The sequence below is a fragment of the Lissotriton vulgaris genome, chromosome 10, assembly GCF_964263255.1.
Source record: "Lissotriton vulgaris chromosome 10, aLisVul1.2, whole genome shotgun sequence".
Lineage (NCBI taxonomy): Eukaryota > Metazoa > Chordata > Amphibia > Caudata > Salamandridae > Lissotriton > Lissotriton vulgaris.
The window spans coordinates 282,120,684-282,133,913 of record NC_141698.1 but is presented as its reverse complement, the minus strand read 5'-3'; the positions used below and the strand labels follow the sequence as shown (position 1 = coordinate 282,133,913).

General features: G+C 48.5%; 1 protein-coding gene across 29 annotated transcripts in view; it reads left to right on the top strand.

The window, feature by feature from the left end:
* Window positions 1-13,230, top strand: part of MAP4 (microtubule associated protein 4) — a 1,807,860-nt gene that overhangs the window by 1,745,378 nt on the left and 49,252 nt on the right. For all 29 annotated transcript variants that reach the window (XM_086941043.1, XM_086941031.1, XM_086941029.1 and 26 more), the window contains one exon: window positions 1,939-2,020. In XM_086941043.1, coding sequence (XP_086797169.1) covers window positions 1,939-2,020 — 82 coding nt within the window. The remainder of the gene's footprint in view (window positions 1-1,938; window positions 2,021-13,230) is intronic.

Here is a 13,230-nt window from a genome sequence, read left to right as displayed (position 1 = left end):
ACCAAATACAGGCATGGGTACTTCCACTAGTTCCGAAAAGCCACAACGATTTCTTGGAAAACTCTGCTTCAGCAGTCAGGGACATCCCCTTTCTTGAACATTGATTTGTCTTAGAAATCATGGCGTTTTCAAAAAACTACCATTCCCTTGGGGTTTTTTGGTGACGTTATTATGTCCGACTTTACGTCAAACCAGGCACCTTCAAGATATAAATATGCCCACACTTGCCCTAGCAAACACACTGTGGTTTGGAGCAGTTAGACTATCTACTTGCCAGACGCAGCTCGCTACAGCAAGTGCCGAAGGAAGCCGTCCCTCCAGCTGACGCACTGACAAAGAAGGCTGCCTTTCTCTCGCTGAGAATCCAGCTCCAGTGTTTCCAAGCTTCCCTTGCGGGGTGTTGGGAAACCGAGTCAGAGATACCAGACCTCCTTCATTCTAAATCAAGGTACGGAGCTGATTAGACCCTAAGAGAAATCTTGGATAAGATTCTTTGCAAAGAACCTAAACCTATGCACTTCTTCACTCGTACTAGACTTAGGTTATGTACATCGGGGTAGGCGCATTTTAGAAACACCAGTTGAGTACTTTTAGTCTTTGTTATTTATGTATGTATCTTATTGCTTAGAAACCATACCATACTTTTACAGTATTATTTTATAATACTCTTCTTGCTGTATGCTTTATACTTTTACAGCCATTATTACGATTGTAGCAGTTCATTTCTTCTGCATGAGAAAGAACACTGTTCAATAAATACTTTTATTGAAAACGCCCGTCTCTCTCATTCTCTGCACCTCTGGTGAAACGAAGCATGCACCATTGACTGAGTAAAATATCTATCAATTGTTTACAAGGCTCTGAAGATGCGTTTATTCTTGGGGAAACAAAGTTTTCATGTTCATTCGGTTGTCAGAAACGAATCCCTTCTTGTGTATATGAGAAAGTTTCTAGTGACCTCTGAGCTAGCTGGCACTCACAATTAAGTCTAATATATTCGATAGAGACCTAGTCGACCTAAGTCCTACGTCGCATCGTTAGGATATATTATTCCAATGCGCAGAGCCCATTGGGAATATAGGAACTGCACTAGAGTAATAATGCCACGTTGTAGGAGTGTCAGATGTGCTCCTTTTCTCCCCTCTCAAGAATCAGTTGATTAAAATCAAAGGCCAGAAAGGCACAGATCCACACACCAAACAGACAAACAAAAATCAAAGCCTACTAAAAGCCTGCTACCATCGCCCTTGTCTTTCACCAAAACACCATCAAAGGAGCTACAGTTATACTTAGTGTTTCAAATTCGAACTTAAAATGAGGCACTGTGTTAAACGGGGGGGTGAAGGTAAGGGTGCAGGCAATGACCTTGGAGGATCCCAAAGCCAAAAAATCAACATTGCTGGTCGGCCTTCTCACCACTTGTCTGACTACTGGGTGCCTTGTATGCCTTGTCATGACCACACATGATTGCCAGATGGGAGTCGTGTTGTAATTGAGCAAAGGTGTCAAAACCTAACTTTGAGAATCAATTTTAAACTTCATGGGAACTCTTTCTTTTGCTGTTGTGGAAGGATCTGTCTGGGATTTGAATCACTCTGGCTTCTACCAGTTATTTATCCCATTCTTAGATTTTATGTCTGACACGATTAGTGGATTTCTACTACTATTAATGGATTTGATGCTTTGTAGCTTTTGCGTTTGGCTGTATGCAAGTACAACTGGTGTAAATCTAACTGTTTTAGAGCATGTAGAGCAAATGATACAAACGTCCTTGGTGTTATTCAATTTTCAGATTTAGATTATACTAGTTATCGTTACATTTCTTTGAAAGCAGTGTCGCTTTGGTTGTTAGGTCTTGCATGAAGAGTTTTTTCTACATTTTGACCAGACAACTGTAGTTGTGCCCAAGAATGAACCTTTTCCCCTACTTTCTTGCAGGTGCAGATCCTAAACAAGAAGGTTGACACCTCAAAAGTCACCGCCAAGTGTGGTTCCAAAGTAAACCTGAAACACAAACCAGGTAACCCTAATGAGCAATCTGTTAATTCCACTTTCCAAAAGCTTAAAAGCAAGTGACTGATGAGCTCTGTGGGTGATAATTAAAATGGATAACCAGAAGTATTATATACAAAGAGAAATCAGCCGTTTGTACAAACCTGGTTGAATAGCGAATTGCCAGAATGCTTGGGTGACGTAGCGTAGAGTCAGTTTTATGAAATAAACCTTGATTCCAAACACCCTCACTGTCGAAAGTCATATTTCGAGCATCACATCATTCAAATCCAAAATTGATATATTTAAAAAGAATGTGCAAAGAGATTTAAAAATACTTCAAAATTACTTTGTTCATGTGTTTTCAGTTAACAATTAAAGTTAATATGGGTTTAGGAGTCCGCATCCTCTCCCTCTGCCCTACATAGGATCCTGTGGTAAGCCCAATTTCTCAAGAATGTTTTGTAGTTTGTAGTGGTTGAATGAGAAATGTTAATAAGTACAAAAAAGGTTCCAGTTAATCATGTTTCAAAGAGAATTTTAGCTGCCAGAACTAAGTCACTCTTAAGCATCTCACCATCAAGTTGGGTGAACTTTCTAGTTTTTGGCAGAACATTTACCATTTTTCTGGAGATAAAGTTTCAAAGACCTTTCCATGTGGAAGAGGTGCGGCGCTGTGGCCTGACTCCGGATCATGGGATTCACGGTTCGATCCCGGCGCCGGCGGCAGGTTAGCCCAGCACCATGTGACTCTGGGCAATACCTCGCTTAATCTTCCCGACGGCCCCCAGCGCCGGGACACTTCTCCGGAGGTAGCTGTGCGCTTTACAAATGCTGGTATTTCATTATTTCATTTCATGGTGATTTCTCAGTCTTGGACAAGAAGCAGAGTGGGTACAGGATACTGTCTCTGCAGTACAATTGTTCACGCTGATTCATATTCATCTTCTGTTCTACAATTTAAGGATGGGACTACTGTCTGATACTGAATCTTCATATAATTTTTTTGCCATGGGCTTAAGTCAACTTTAATGCCTACCAAAATGCCTGCTGCCTCTCCCACATACAAAACCACCCAGTCCATACATCCTCTTTAGATATTTTGTTTTTAGAGAAGAGCATGCAAGAAAAGACAACGTTGACCCCATTAGTGTCCAGACTGGTGAAGCTGCACGGACGAGGGTCTAGGAAGTGGCATGTAGAATCACCCGCGCTCTCAGGACTACGGTGTCCCTTCACCACAGCAGAGTGCGGGGGCACGGAGGGGCCACTCCACCTGACCTACTTGCCGGAGGGGTCGGGACCCCTGACAACGGGGGGCGGGGCTGCACCCTCTAACTCAACAAAACCGACAGTACGCAGCAGCAGCCCTCCAGCTGCCTGTGCTGCCTCCCCCCATCTACATTGGGGTGGGGGCAGCGTTCTGAGTCCCGCACAAGAGGTTCCTTAAAAGGGACTTGTACGGCCTCTGGGACGAACGTGACCTACCAGGCCCATCCGGTAGGATCACCAACAGGGGATCTGATGAACACGGTTGGAGTGGAGTCACTGTGATATTGAGGGTGACAGAGGCTGAGAATAGGGTCTAGACCATCGAAGATGAGATGGCGACTCTTAAAACAATGGTCTCTGCCTACCACCAGTGCCCTCAAAGCTCGGGGGAAGGACGCCGAAAACAGGTCATGCCATAACAACCTGCACTTGTGATCTTCCCAGAGAATGTGGAGCCCAGGGACCCTCATTTCTTCCTGGAACCCTGATTGTTATCCTGGATCCTGATGGACCGCCTTTCGAAGTGAATCGCAATTGAAAGAGCTCACTGCTCCCTGATGCAGCGTCTTCCACCAGACCCTTAAAAGTCTAACTGTGAGAAACAAACTGCACCATCAAGAACATCCCTCCCAGTGTATCCAAAAGCAAAACTGGCAGGAAAACACGGATGCGGACCCTATGAAATTAACTCTATGATCTAAACCGGTGGTGCTGAATACACATGACCTACCCGCCATACCCGGGTCCGTCGGCAACTCCTGAACAGATGGAAGCATTTCTGGGTGCCATTGACCGCGGTTTTAGGCCTCGGGCTCCCGTTGGCGCGCCAGCGGGCCCCGCGTACTGTGTCCAGATCCAGTTGGCCCGGCGGCACCGCCCTTGGAACCACTGGGTCCAGCGCCCTTGGCTCCGGCCTGGTTCAGGCGCCACAAGGTGCAGCGCCGCTGGCTCTGGTCCCGGTGCTGCCCTTGGCTCTGGCCTCTGCGCCGCACTGGGTGCAGTTTATGCCACCCCTGCCCTGATTCCCGGACCATTTTATTCTGGCATGGGATCCACATTGGGATGCGGCACCACCCCTGCCCTAGCTGGCGCCGTTGCCGGCGCCGCTCCCAGTGCCGCTGACCCCTTCTCCGGCTCTGGTCCTGCCACCACTGCCTGCTCCTTCTACCCCGGAGCCAGACGAGGACTGGGAAGGCTCCGAGGACCCCATTTCGCGACAATGTGACTCCAAGCAGGATTGGGTGGATGACCTTCAAGATGTGGGGGAACTTAATGTGTCTTCTGACCCAGGATTTGCCTCTCCTACGCCTACTATGGAGGAGGCTGCTTTCTACACTATGGTGTTACATCGGGCTGCGGAGGCTCTTCATCACGACCTCCCTACCGTGGCCCTTAAGACCAACCTCCTTACAGAGGTGCTCCAGGCGGCATCTACGTCGTCTGAGCCCCTGCTCTCTTTCAATGAGGCCCTCACCGAAGTTCTCTTGGGCACTTGGTTGCAGCCGGCCTCGGGAGCACCAGTGGATAAGAACGTCGCTAGGAGTCATCGCCCAGCACCTGGTGACCCTGCCTTCTTGACTACTCACCCCACGCCTGAGAGGCTGGTCATTCAGGCCTCGACTTCGCAGAGTGCCTTTCCCACGGCTCCGCCAGATAGGACTCTTAAGAGGCTGGACCAATATGGCAAGAGGTTGTTCTCCTCGGCCAGCTTGGGGTTGCGGTCAGTTAACACTGCCTATTTGTTGGGCCGCTACTCACACGCGATGTGGGAGTCGGTAGCCGAAGTCTTGCCTCCGTGTCCTGAAGAGAGGTCCAGGCTGTCCTTTCCCGAGCAGTTGCGGAGGGCAAGGATGCCGCTAAGTTTGTCATCAGGTGTGGTCTGGACATCGCTGATTCGCTGGGCAGGGCAATTTCCACAACTGTGACGTTGCGGCGTCATGCCTGGTTGCGATCTACCAGGTTTTCGCCCAATGTCCAGAGCTCGCTCGTGGACATGCCCTTTGATGGCTCCTGCCTCTTTGGTGACAAGGCTGGAGCGCTTTAAAGACTCGCGGGCCATGGCCAAGTCTTTGGGTCTTTCCTCAAAAAAAGCCCTGCCACGTCTGGGTTTCGTTCCTTTCGTGGCCAGGGTAAGAACACCCAAGCACGATCCTCCGCTAAGCCTGGGCCGACCCAGCCCCAGCTTGGCCACGGATGTGGCTTCTGCAGGGGCGGGTCTGGTAACCAGCGAGCGGGTCAGTCCACCTCCACCCCCGCTGCTTCTGCCTCTAAGCCTTCCTAATCTGAGCTTCAGGGAGCATCCCACACCGGTGGGTGTCGGGGTACGACACAAACTCCGGCGCGAAATTACCTCGGACAAGTGGGTGCTGCAGATAATCTGCCACGGTTTCTCACTCCCCTTTCTGTCCTCCCCTCCAGCTATGCACCTCGGTACCACCGCATGTCGGGGGATCATTTGGCTCTTCTCAGTCAGGAAGTCATGGCCCTCCTGGACAGGGGGCCATTGAGCATGTTCCCGGTCAGGAAGCAGGGAGTGGTTGTTATTCCCACTATTTCCTGGTCCCCAAGAAGGAAAAGTGGGGCCTGCGCCCCATCTTGGACCTCCAGGTTGTAAATTGCTTCCTCCGGAAGGAAAAGTTCAAGATGCTGGCTCAGGTCCTAGCTGCCCTGGACCCTGGAGACTGGATGGTGGCGTTGGACTTGTAGGACGCTTATTTTCACATTCCTGTCCTGCCGTCCCACCGGCGTTACCTGCGGTTCACGGTAGGTCAAGAGCATTTTCAGTTTGCCGTGCTCCACTTCGACCTTACCAGTGCCCCTCGGGTGTTCACAAAGGTGGTGGTCGCAGCTCATCTGCGAAGGTCAGGGGTGTCAGTCTTACCCTATCTCGACGACTGGCTGTTGAAGGCAGGCTCGCTCCAGGCAGTCGTCATCCACCTCCAGACTACTGCTGACCTCCTGCATTTGCTGGGGTTCTCCATCAACTTGCCGAAGTCGCACCCGAGTCCCTCTCAAAAGCTCCCTTTCATCGGAGCAGTTCTGGGTCCGACACTGTTTTGGGTCTATCCTCCCGAGCAGCGAGTCCAGGATATTCAGGCTATGATTCCGCTCTTTCAGCCTCTATCTTGGGTTTGTCAGATTGACCCTCCGGCTTCTGAACCTGATGGCCTCCTGCATCCTTCTGGTGACACATGCAAGGTGGCATATGCGGGCTCTGCAGTGGGACGGGAAGTTCCAGTGGGCACAGCATCAGGGCAACCTGTCCGATCACATCCAGATCTCGGAGGGCGCTGCATGAGAGTTGCAGTGGGGGCTCACAAATTGCGATTACGTCCGTGGCAGTTCTCTCTCCCTTCTCCAAACGAAGCACATAGTGGTGACCGATGCGTCCCTCCTGGGATGGGGAGGCCACATGGGAGAGGCGGAGATCAGAGGCCTCTGGTCTCCGGCGGAGTCCCGGCTCCATATCAACCTTCTGGAGCTGCGGGCGATCCAACTTGCACTGAAGGCATTGCTTCCCTCTGTCTGGAGAAGTGTGGTGCAGGTGTTCACGGACAACACCACTGCCATGTGGTATTGCAACAAGCAGGGCGGGGTGGGGTCCTGGACCCTTTGTCAGGAGGCTCTGCGCCTCTTGACATGGCTGGAACGTCAAGGCATTATCTTGGTGGTTCAACACCTGGCAGGTTCTCTGAATGCCAGGGCGGACAAACTCAGCTACCGGTGCTTGATGGATCACGAATGGCGTCTGAGCTAGGATGTGGTGCAAGGTTTCTTTCTGCAGTGGGGACAGCCTTGGTTAGATCTATTCGCCACCGAAGAGAATACGCAATGTCATCAGTTCTGCGCATTGGAATTTCCAAGGCGGCACTCTTGGAGACGCTTTTCAGCGCGAGTGGAGCTGCGGTCTGTTGTACTCCTTTCAGCCTATACACTTCTGCCCAGAGTGCTGAAGAAGATCAGGCGCAACCTGGCCCAAGTAATTCTAGTGGCTACTCAATATGCGCATCAATACCCCGATCCGTCTGCCTCTTCGGGAGGATCTTCTGTCTCAGCAGCAGGGGACGGTCCTCCACCCGAACCTGTCCAGCCTCCACCTCCATGCGTGGAGATTGAGCGACAACAGTTGACACCTTTCGATCTACCTCCAGAAGTCTGTGATGTCATTCTGGCAGCCAGGCGTCACTCCACCAAAACGGTAAACGCCTATTGGTGGAACAGATTTGTGGCATGGTGCACAGCTAAGACGGTGGACTCCCTTTCTTCCCCTCTTTCTGAGGTCCTTCTGTTTCTTCTGTCTTTGGCCCAGCAGGGCTCTGCTTTGGGCACTATCAAAGGTTATCTTTCAGCCATCTCTGCCTTTCTACGGCTTCCAGATCAGCCTTCTCTTTTTAAGTCCCCGGTTGTTAACCGTTTCCTTAAAGGCATTATGCATACGTTTCCACTGGTGCCCTTCATAATACTTCAGTGGGACTTGAATCTTGTCTTGACTTTTCTGATGTGCACTCCCTTTGAGCTCCTTCATAACTGTCTCTTACATCTTCTTACTCTCAAGACGGCTTTCCTGGTGGCTATCACCGCTGCCAGAAGAGTGAGTGAGCTCCAGGCTCTTTCTTCCAAACCTCCTTTCCTTTTTGTCCACCCGGACAAGGTAGTTCTGAGGACCCGTACTTCTTTATTACCAAAGGTCGTCACGCCCTTCCACATCAGGCAGACCATCACTTTGCCCACCTTCTTTCCGCCTCCGCATCCTTCAAGGGAAGAGGAAAGGCTCCACCGTCTGGACCCAAAACGTGTGCTTGCATTCTATCTGCAAACACAACAGGTGATGGACCGAATGTGGATCAATGTCACACACTCACCCCAGTCCAAAGATCTGGGCCCAAATCCATCGTTTTTTTGCACTCCACACCACCCCGGGTTAGACAATGGCGATATGCAAATCAGCTCTGACCCTGTGCCCCATGGGAACAGTCCAGTCCGAACTACAAAAGCCATGTCCTTCCCAGAACGTAATCAAGCATCCGAGGACCGGACCGGTTTCGAGGTAACACCTCATCAGCCCGGCTAGCTTGACTCCAGTGGTGTGGAGTGCCTGGAACCCACGTCTGGGCATCCCCAGCGCACTTAGGGCGGAAAATGCAAACACAACAGGTGATGAACCGAATGTGGATCAATGTCACACACTCACCCCAGTCCAAAGATCTGGGCCCAAATCCATCGTTTTTTTGCACTCCACACCACCCCGGGTTAGACAATGGCGATATGCAAATCAGCTCTGACCCTGAGCCCCATGGGAACAGTCCAGTCCGAACTACAAAAGCCATGTACCTTCCCAGAACGGAATCAAGCATCCGAGGACCGGACCGGTTTCGAGGTAATACCTCTCATCAGCCCGGCTAGCTTGACTCCAGTGGTGTGGAGTGCCTGGGACCCACGTCTGGGCATCCCCAGCGCACTTAGGGCGGAATATGCAAACACAACAGGTGATGGACCGAATGTGGATCAATGTCACACACACACCCCAGTCCAAAGATCTGGGCCCAAATCCATCGTTTTTTTGCACTCCACACCACCCCGGGTTAGACAATGGCGATATGCAAATCAGCTCTGACCCTGTGCCCCATGGGAACAGTCCAGTCCGAACTACAAAAGCCATGTCCTTCCCAGAACGGAATCAAGCATCCGAGGACCGGACCGGTTTCGAGGTAACACCTCTCATCAGCCCGGCTAGCTTGACTCCAGTGGTGTGGAGTGCCTGGGACCCACGTCTGGGCATCCCCAGCGCACTTAGGGCGGAATATGCAAACACAACAGGTGATGGACCGAATGTGGATCAATGTCACACACTCACCCCAGTCCAAAGATCTGGGCCCAAATCCATCGTTTTTTTGCACTCCACACCACCCCGGGTTAGACAATGGCGATATGCAAATCAGCTCTGACCCTGTGCCCCATGGGAACAGTCCAGTCCGAACTACAAAAGCCATGTCCTTCCCAGAACGTTCCCATGAGGCACAGGGTCAGAGCTGATTTGCATATAGCCAGTGTCTAACCCAGGGTGGTGTGGAGTGCAAAAAAATGATGGATTTAGGCCCAGATCCTTGTACTGGGGTGAATGTATGACATTGTTCTACATTCTGTCCATCAACTGTGTTTTTTGCATTCTATCTGCAGCATACACAGCAGTTCCTGGTGGATGATCAGCTCTTTGTTGGCTACGTGGGCTCCAAAAAAAGGTCGGGGCATGCACAAACGGACCATCTCCCGGTGGGTCGTTTTGTGCATCAAAAGCGTGTTACTTCTTGGCCAAGGAGTCGTCTCCTGTGGGGCTGCAGGCTCATTCGACTAGGGCAACTGCAGCCACTACTGCCTTGGGACGTGGTGTCCCCTTGCAGGATGTTTGTCAGGCAGCTACGTGGGCCTCACTGCACACGTTTACAAGCACTACTGCCTTGATAGTCAGGTCCGGAGAGATGGCTTTTTTGGCCGTTCTGTGCTCCGTGATTTTCTGGTGTAATCCTCTTTGCAGACCCTCCAACGGGGTTGGTATTGCTGGGTTATCTAATCTAAGGTAAGGAATCTATCACTAACGTGTCTCTTTCAGATTCACAGGTTACTTACTTGTGTAACGATATATCTGTAAGAGACATTAGTTAGTGATAGATTCCTTACCCCGCCCATTCTCCCCGTTCTGCAAACTGATTACTAGGGTTATGGTCATACCCTTTTAGGGCCCTATTTTTATGCACCAATCGTCAGTATCTTGCATGGCTCTGCGTTTCACCGCGCAATAGTTGTGTACAGAACTAACGTCCGCGAGCATGTGTGGCGCCTAAGTACTCTAAGTGACGTCATTTCGGCGCCTACGACTCCAGTGACTGACGCGGAGCTGCAGGACGCCACCTGTCTCTTACAGATATATCGTAACACAAGTAAGTAACTAGTGCGTCAATCTGTTTCATAGTATTTGTTCATACTGCAGTAGGAATTTTACCATGTTGCAATTGAGCTGTAGGTCAGTAGGGTCGAGACATCTTAAAACCGAAGATCGACGGGAGCGGATACCCCTAATATTAACAAGTTTTTTAGTAGCAAGCGACCGTGTAAGTTTAAATCTGGACAGATCCATATTGTGTGGATAAAGTCCTGCTTTGGCGCTTCACAGAGACTGCATGACGTAGGACCATTGTATTTCCAGTTTGTTTGATCTGCGTAGGACGGTAATGCGCCAAGTATGTTGCTGGTTGCGGTTTGGTATATGAATGCAGGACTATCCATGCATGAGAACGCTTGCTCAGAAGGATTTAATCAGCCATTAATGAATGCGTTCTTGCTGCTTTTTTTTGTGTACTGAAAGGAAGAGAACGGTATGTTCTGTTGCCAGAGGTTTATCATATTTGTAAGATTAAAGATTACTGTAGATACTTACTGTAAACTTAGTGGGATCTTCTTCTTGTGCCTTCCAGAGAGCTTACTTTAGTGGGTTGTGTCGATTGATCCACATTTTGTACCATATTTTATAGATACATATCATCTTTGTAGCTGCTGCTATTGCAAACCAAACTCCAACCTGACCTGCGCCGGTGAGGAGTTCCGAGGTAGCGCAAATATTGTTGTATATGTCCGTGTTTGTAAACTTTCCAGGATTGCTGCATTTTTCCCATGCTGGACTTCACTTGCGTATCCCACGGTCAACATAAGTTTAGCTTTGATGACTGCTAGTACTGGGACTAACGATGGGCCTTTTAGGCTCTTCGCGATTGAACAGAAGGCAAATAGTAAACAGTTTCCTTTTTTTACTAAGTAGTCGTCGTGTGTTTGATAATGTAGTTGGTTGTCTATGCTTACACCTAAATACTTATAATTACTGACTGCTTCCAAAATTATTTTTCTGAGTTTGAATGGCTGTCCCGTTTGAGGGCAGCGGCTTATAATCATCACTTTTGTTTTAGTAGTGTTTATTTCTAGCATATTTGTCTTGTCCCAGTTCATCAATCACTCTTTGGAAACCTACTCTTGTATAGCTTAACAGTACTTTGTTGACTGCATAAGATAAATGTTTGATAGGTAATGGACCCAGGCGTGGGGAATGCGAGTTAACCTGGTTTAGTAATGGGGAGAGATCAGCCATAAAATGGTTGAAGAGGTGTGGTGCCAGAACGCAACCTTGTTTTAACCCTATTTCCATGCCAGTTTTCCTCATCAGCCTCTTACCGCCAGCTATTTTAACTTGCATCTACATGTTTGTGTAAAATTGCATTATTGCTCAGGGATTTGGATGCGAAAGAGGAAGACCCCAGAGCGTTAGTTGATTCCACAAAAGACCTCAATTAACTTTGTCGAATGCCGCTTTAAAATCTATGAAACATAAATAGAGATTTTTTTCGTTGTCCTAGACTCTTGTCTGCCATTATTCCCAGTGCCTGGATGTTCGTTGTAGTGCCAGCACTCCTGCGGAATCTGGACTGGTTAATAGGGATTTTGTTGTGCATCTCTGACCAGTCTGCTAGGTTTCTGAGAATCAGTGAAGTCTAATATTTCGCTTCCCAGTCTATTAAGGCAATCATTCTATTGCTCACTGGATCTGTTTGGTCACCTCCTCTGTACATGGGTTCCATATTGAGCCTCTCCAGTTCACCGGAAATGTATTTGAGTGGCTCACCTCATGGTACAAACAAGACAACGTTACCGCCCAAAAGTCGGGATCAGATTTATAGATTGCTTTGTCTATACCATTTGGGCCTGGGGCCTGTCAAGTCGACCTGCTCTTATTACTTTAGATACTCTTTCTTCAGTGTATTGGTTTGAGGATTGTGCTAGTGGCGGGTTTGCTTTTCCCGATGTGCCGCAATTCATTAAATGGGTTGACTGATGTGTATGGGGATTTTGCTAGCACTGTAGAGTCCTATATTTCTGAAGATGTTATATAAGCATTTTGGTTTATTGAGATTGACTGGTTTGTTATACTATAATCCATGGCTAATGAATGATGGTATGTTACCAAGGCATCTTTGGTTTTATTGGTCACTTTGACGAAGGTGAAAGTTAGATAAAATGTCTGTCTCACGACTCGGTGGCTATGATTAACTTTGGTGAACTTGTAAGATCATTTACTAATGCCCAGAAGGCTCTTGCATTTGATTGTTTTGTATGAAATAGAAGTTTAGATCAAAAATTGTCTGTTTTTTCTGTCTTGCCAGATTTGCTTTTCGTACTTCTTTTTAAGATTTTAAATTTTTTCCCATTTTGCTTTAGATACTGTAGTGCTCCTTCCTAATAGATCTTATTGCGCTTCTTAAGTCTTTTCTTGGGCTTTGCGCTTTTTTTCCCCAGTCGGTTGTGCTGGCTGAAGCAGCTCCTCCAGAGCCGTTTATTGTAGAGGCTGTGTAGTAATCTGCTTGTTAAGTATTACATCTTCCCTGCCCTTGCTCTCTACCTGATGCTCAGACAATATGATGTAATTTGGAATGTTAGGAATGTTTGTACTGGTGATAGAGCAGTTGGAGAAAATGGGCTGAGCAGCCAGGAGGCTGCTCCTGGTGGGGCGTATATTGGAACTTACTAAGATGTAACTTGATAAATAAACTACCAACTACAAGATCTGTCTAAGAGACTTCTTTGATTTATACAGGCATCTTTAAATACATTCATTTGAAAAGTGGCCCAGGCTTCTGGTATCGAGCACTCTCCTGAAGTGTCATTTATTATCAAATCCTTTGCCCTGGTCGCTATTTCAGGGAGTTTGTTACTCGACCATCTTAAACGTGTGAGGTTTGTTTTTGTTAATCCCCCTGCAGGAGGTGTTGTCATATGTATTGCCTTCCTGTTTCTCGCACAGCATTTAAGGGCTATTTTTAAGGCAGCATGGGCTTAATACATGCCTCATTAAACCACCAAGGTCGACTAGAAGCACAAGGGTCTTGACTAGGGGCAGTAAGGGTGAGCCTTATCCCGACACAAAGT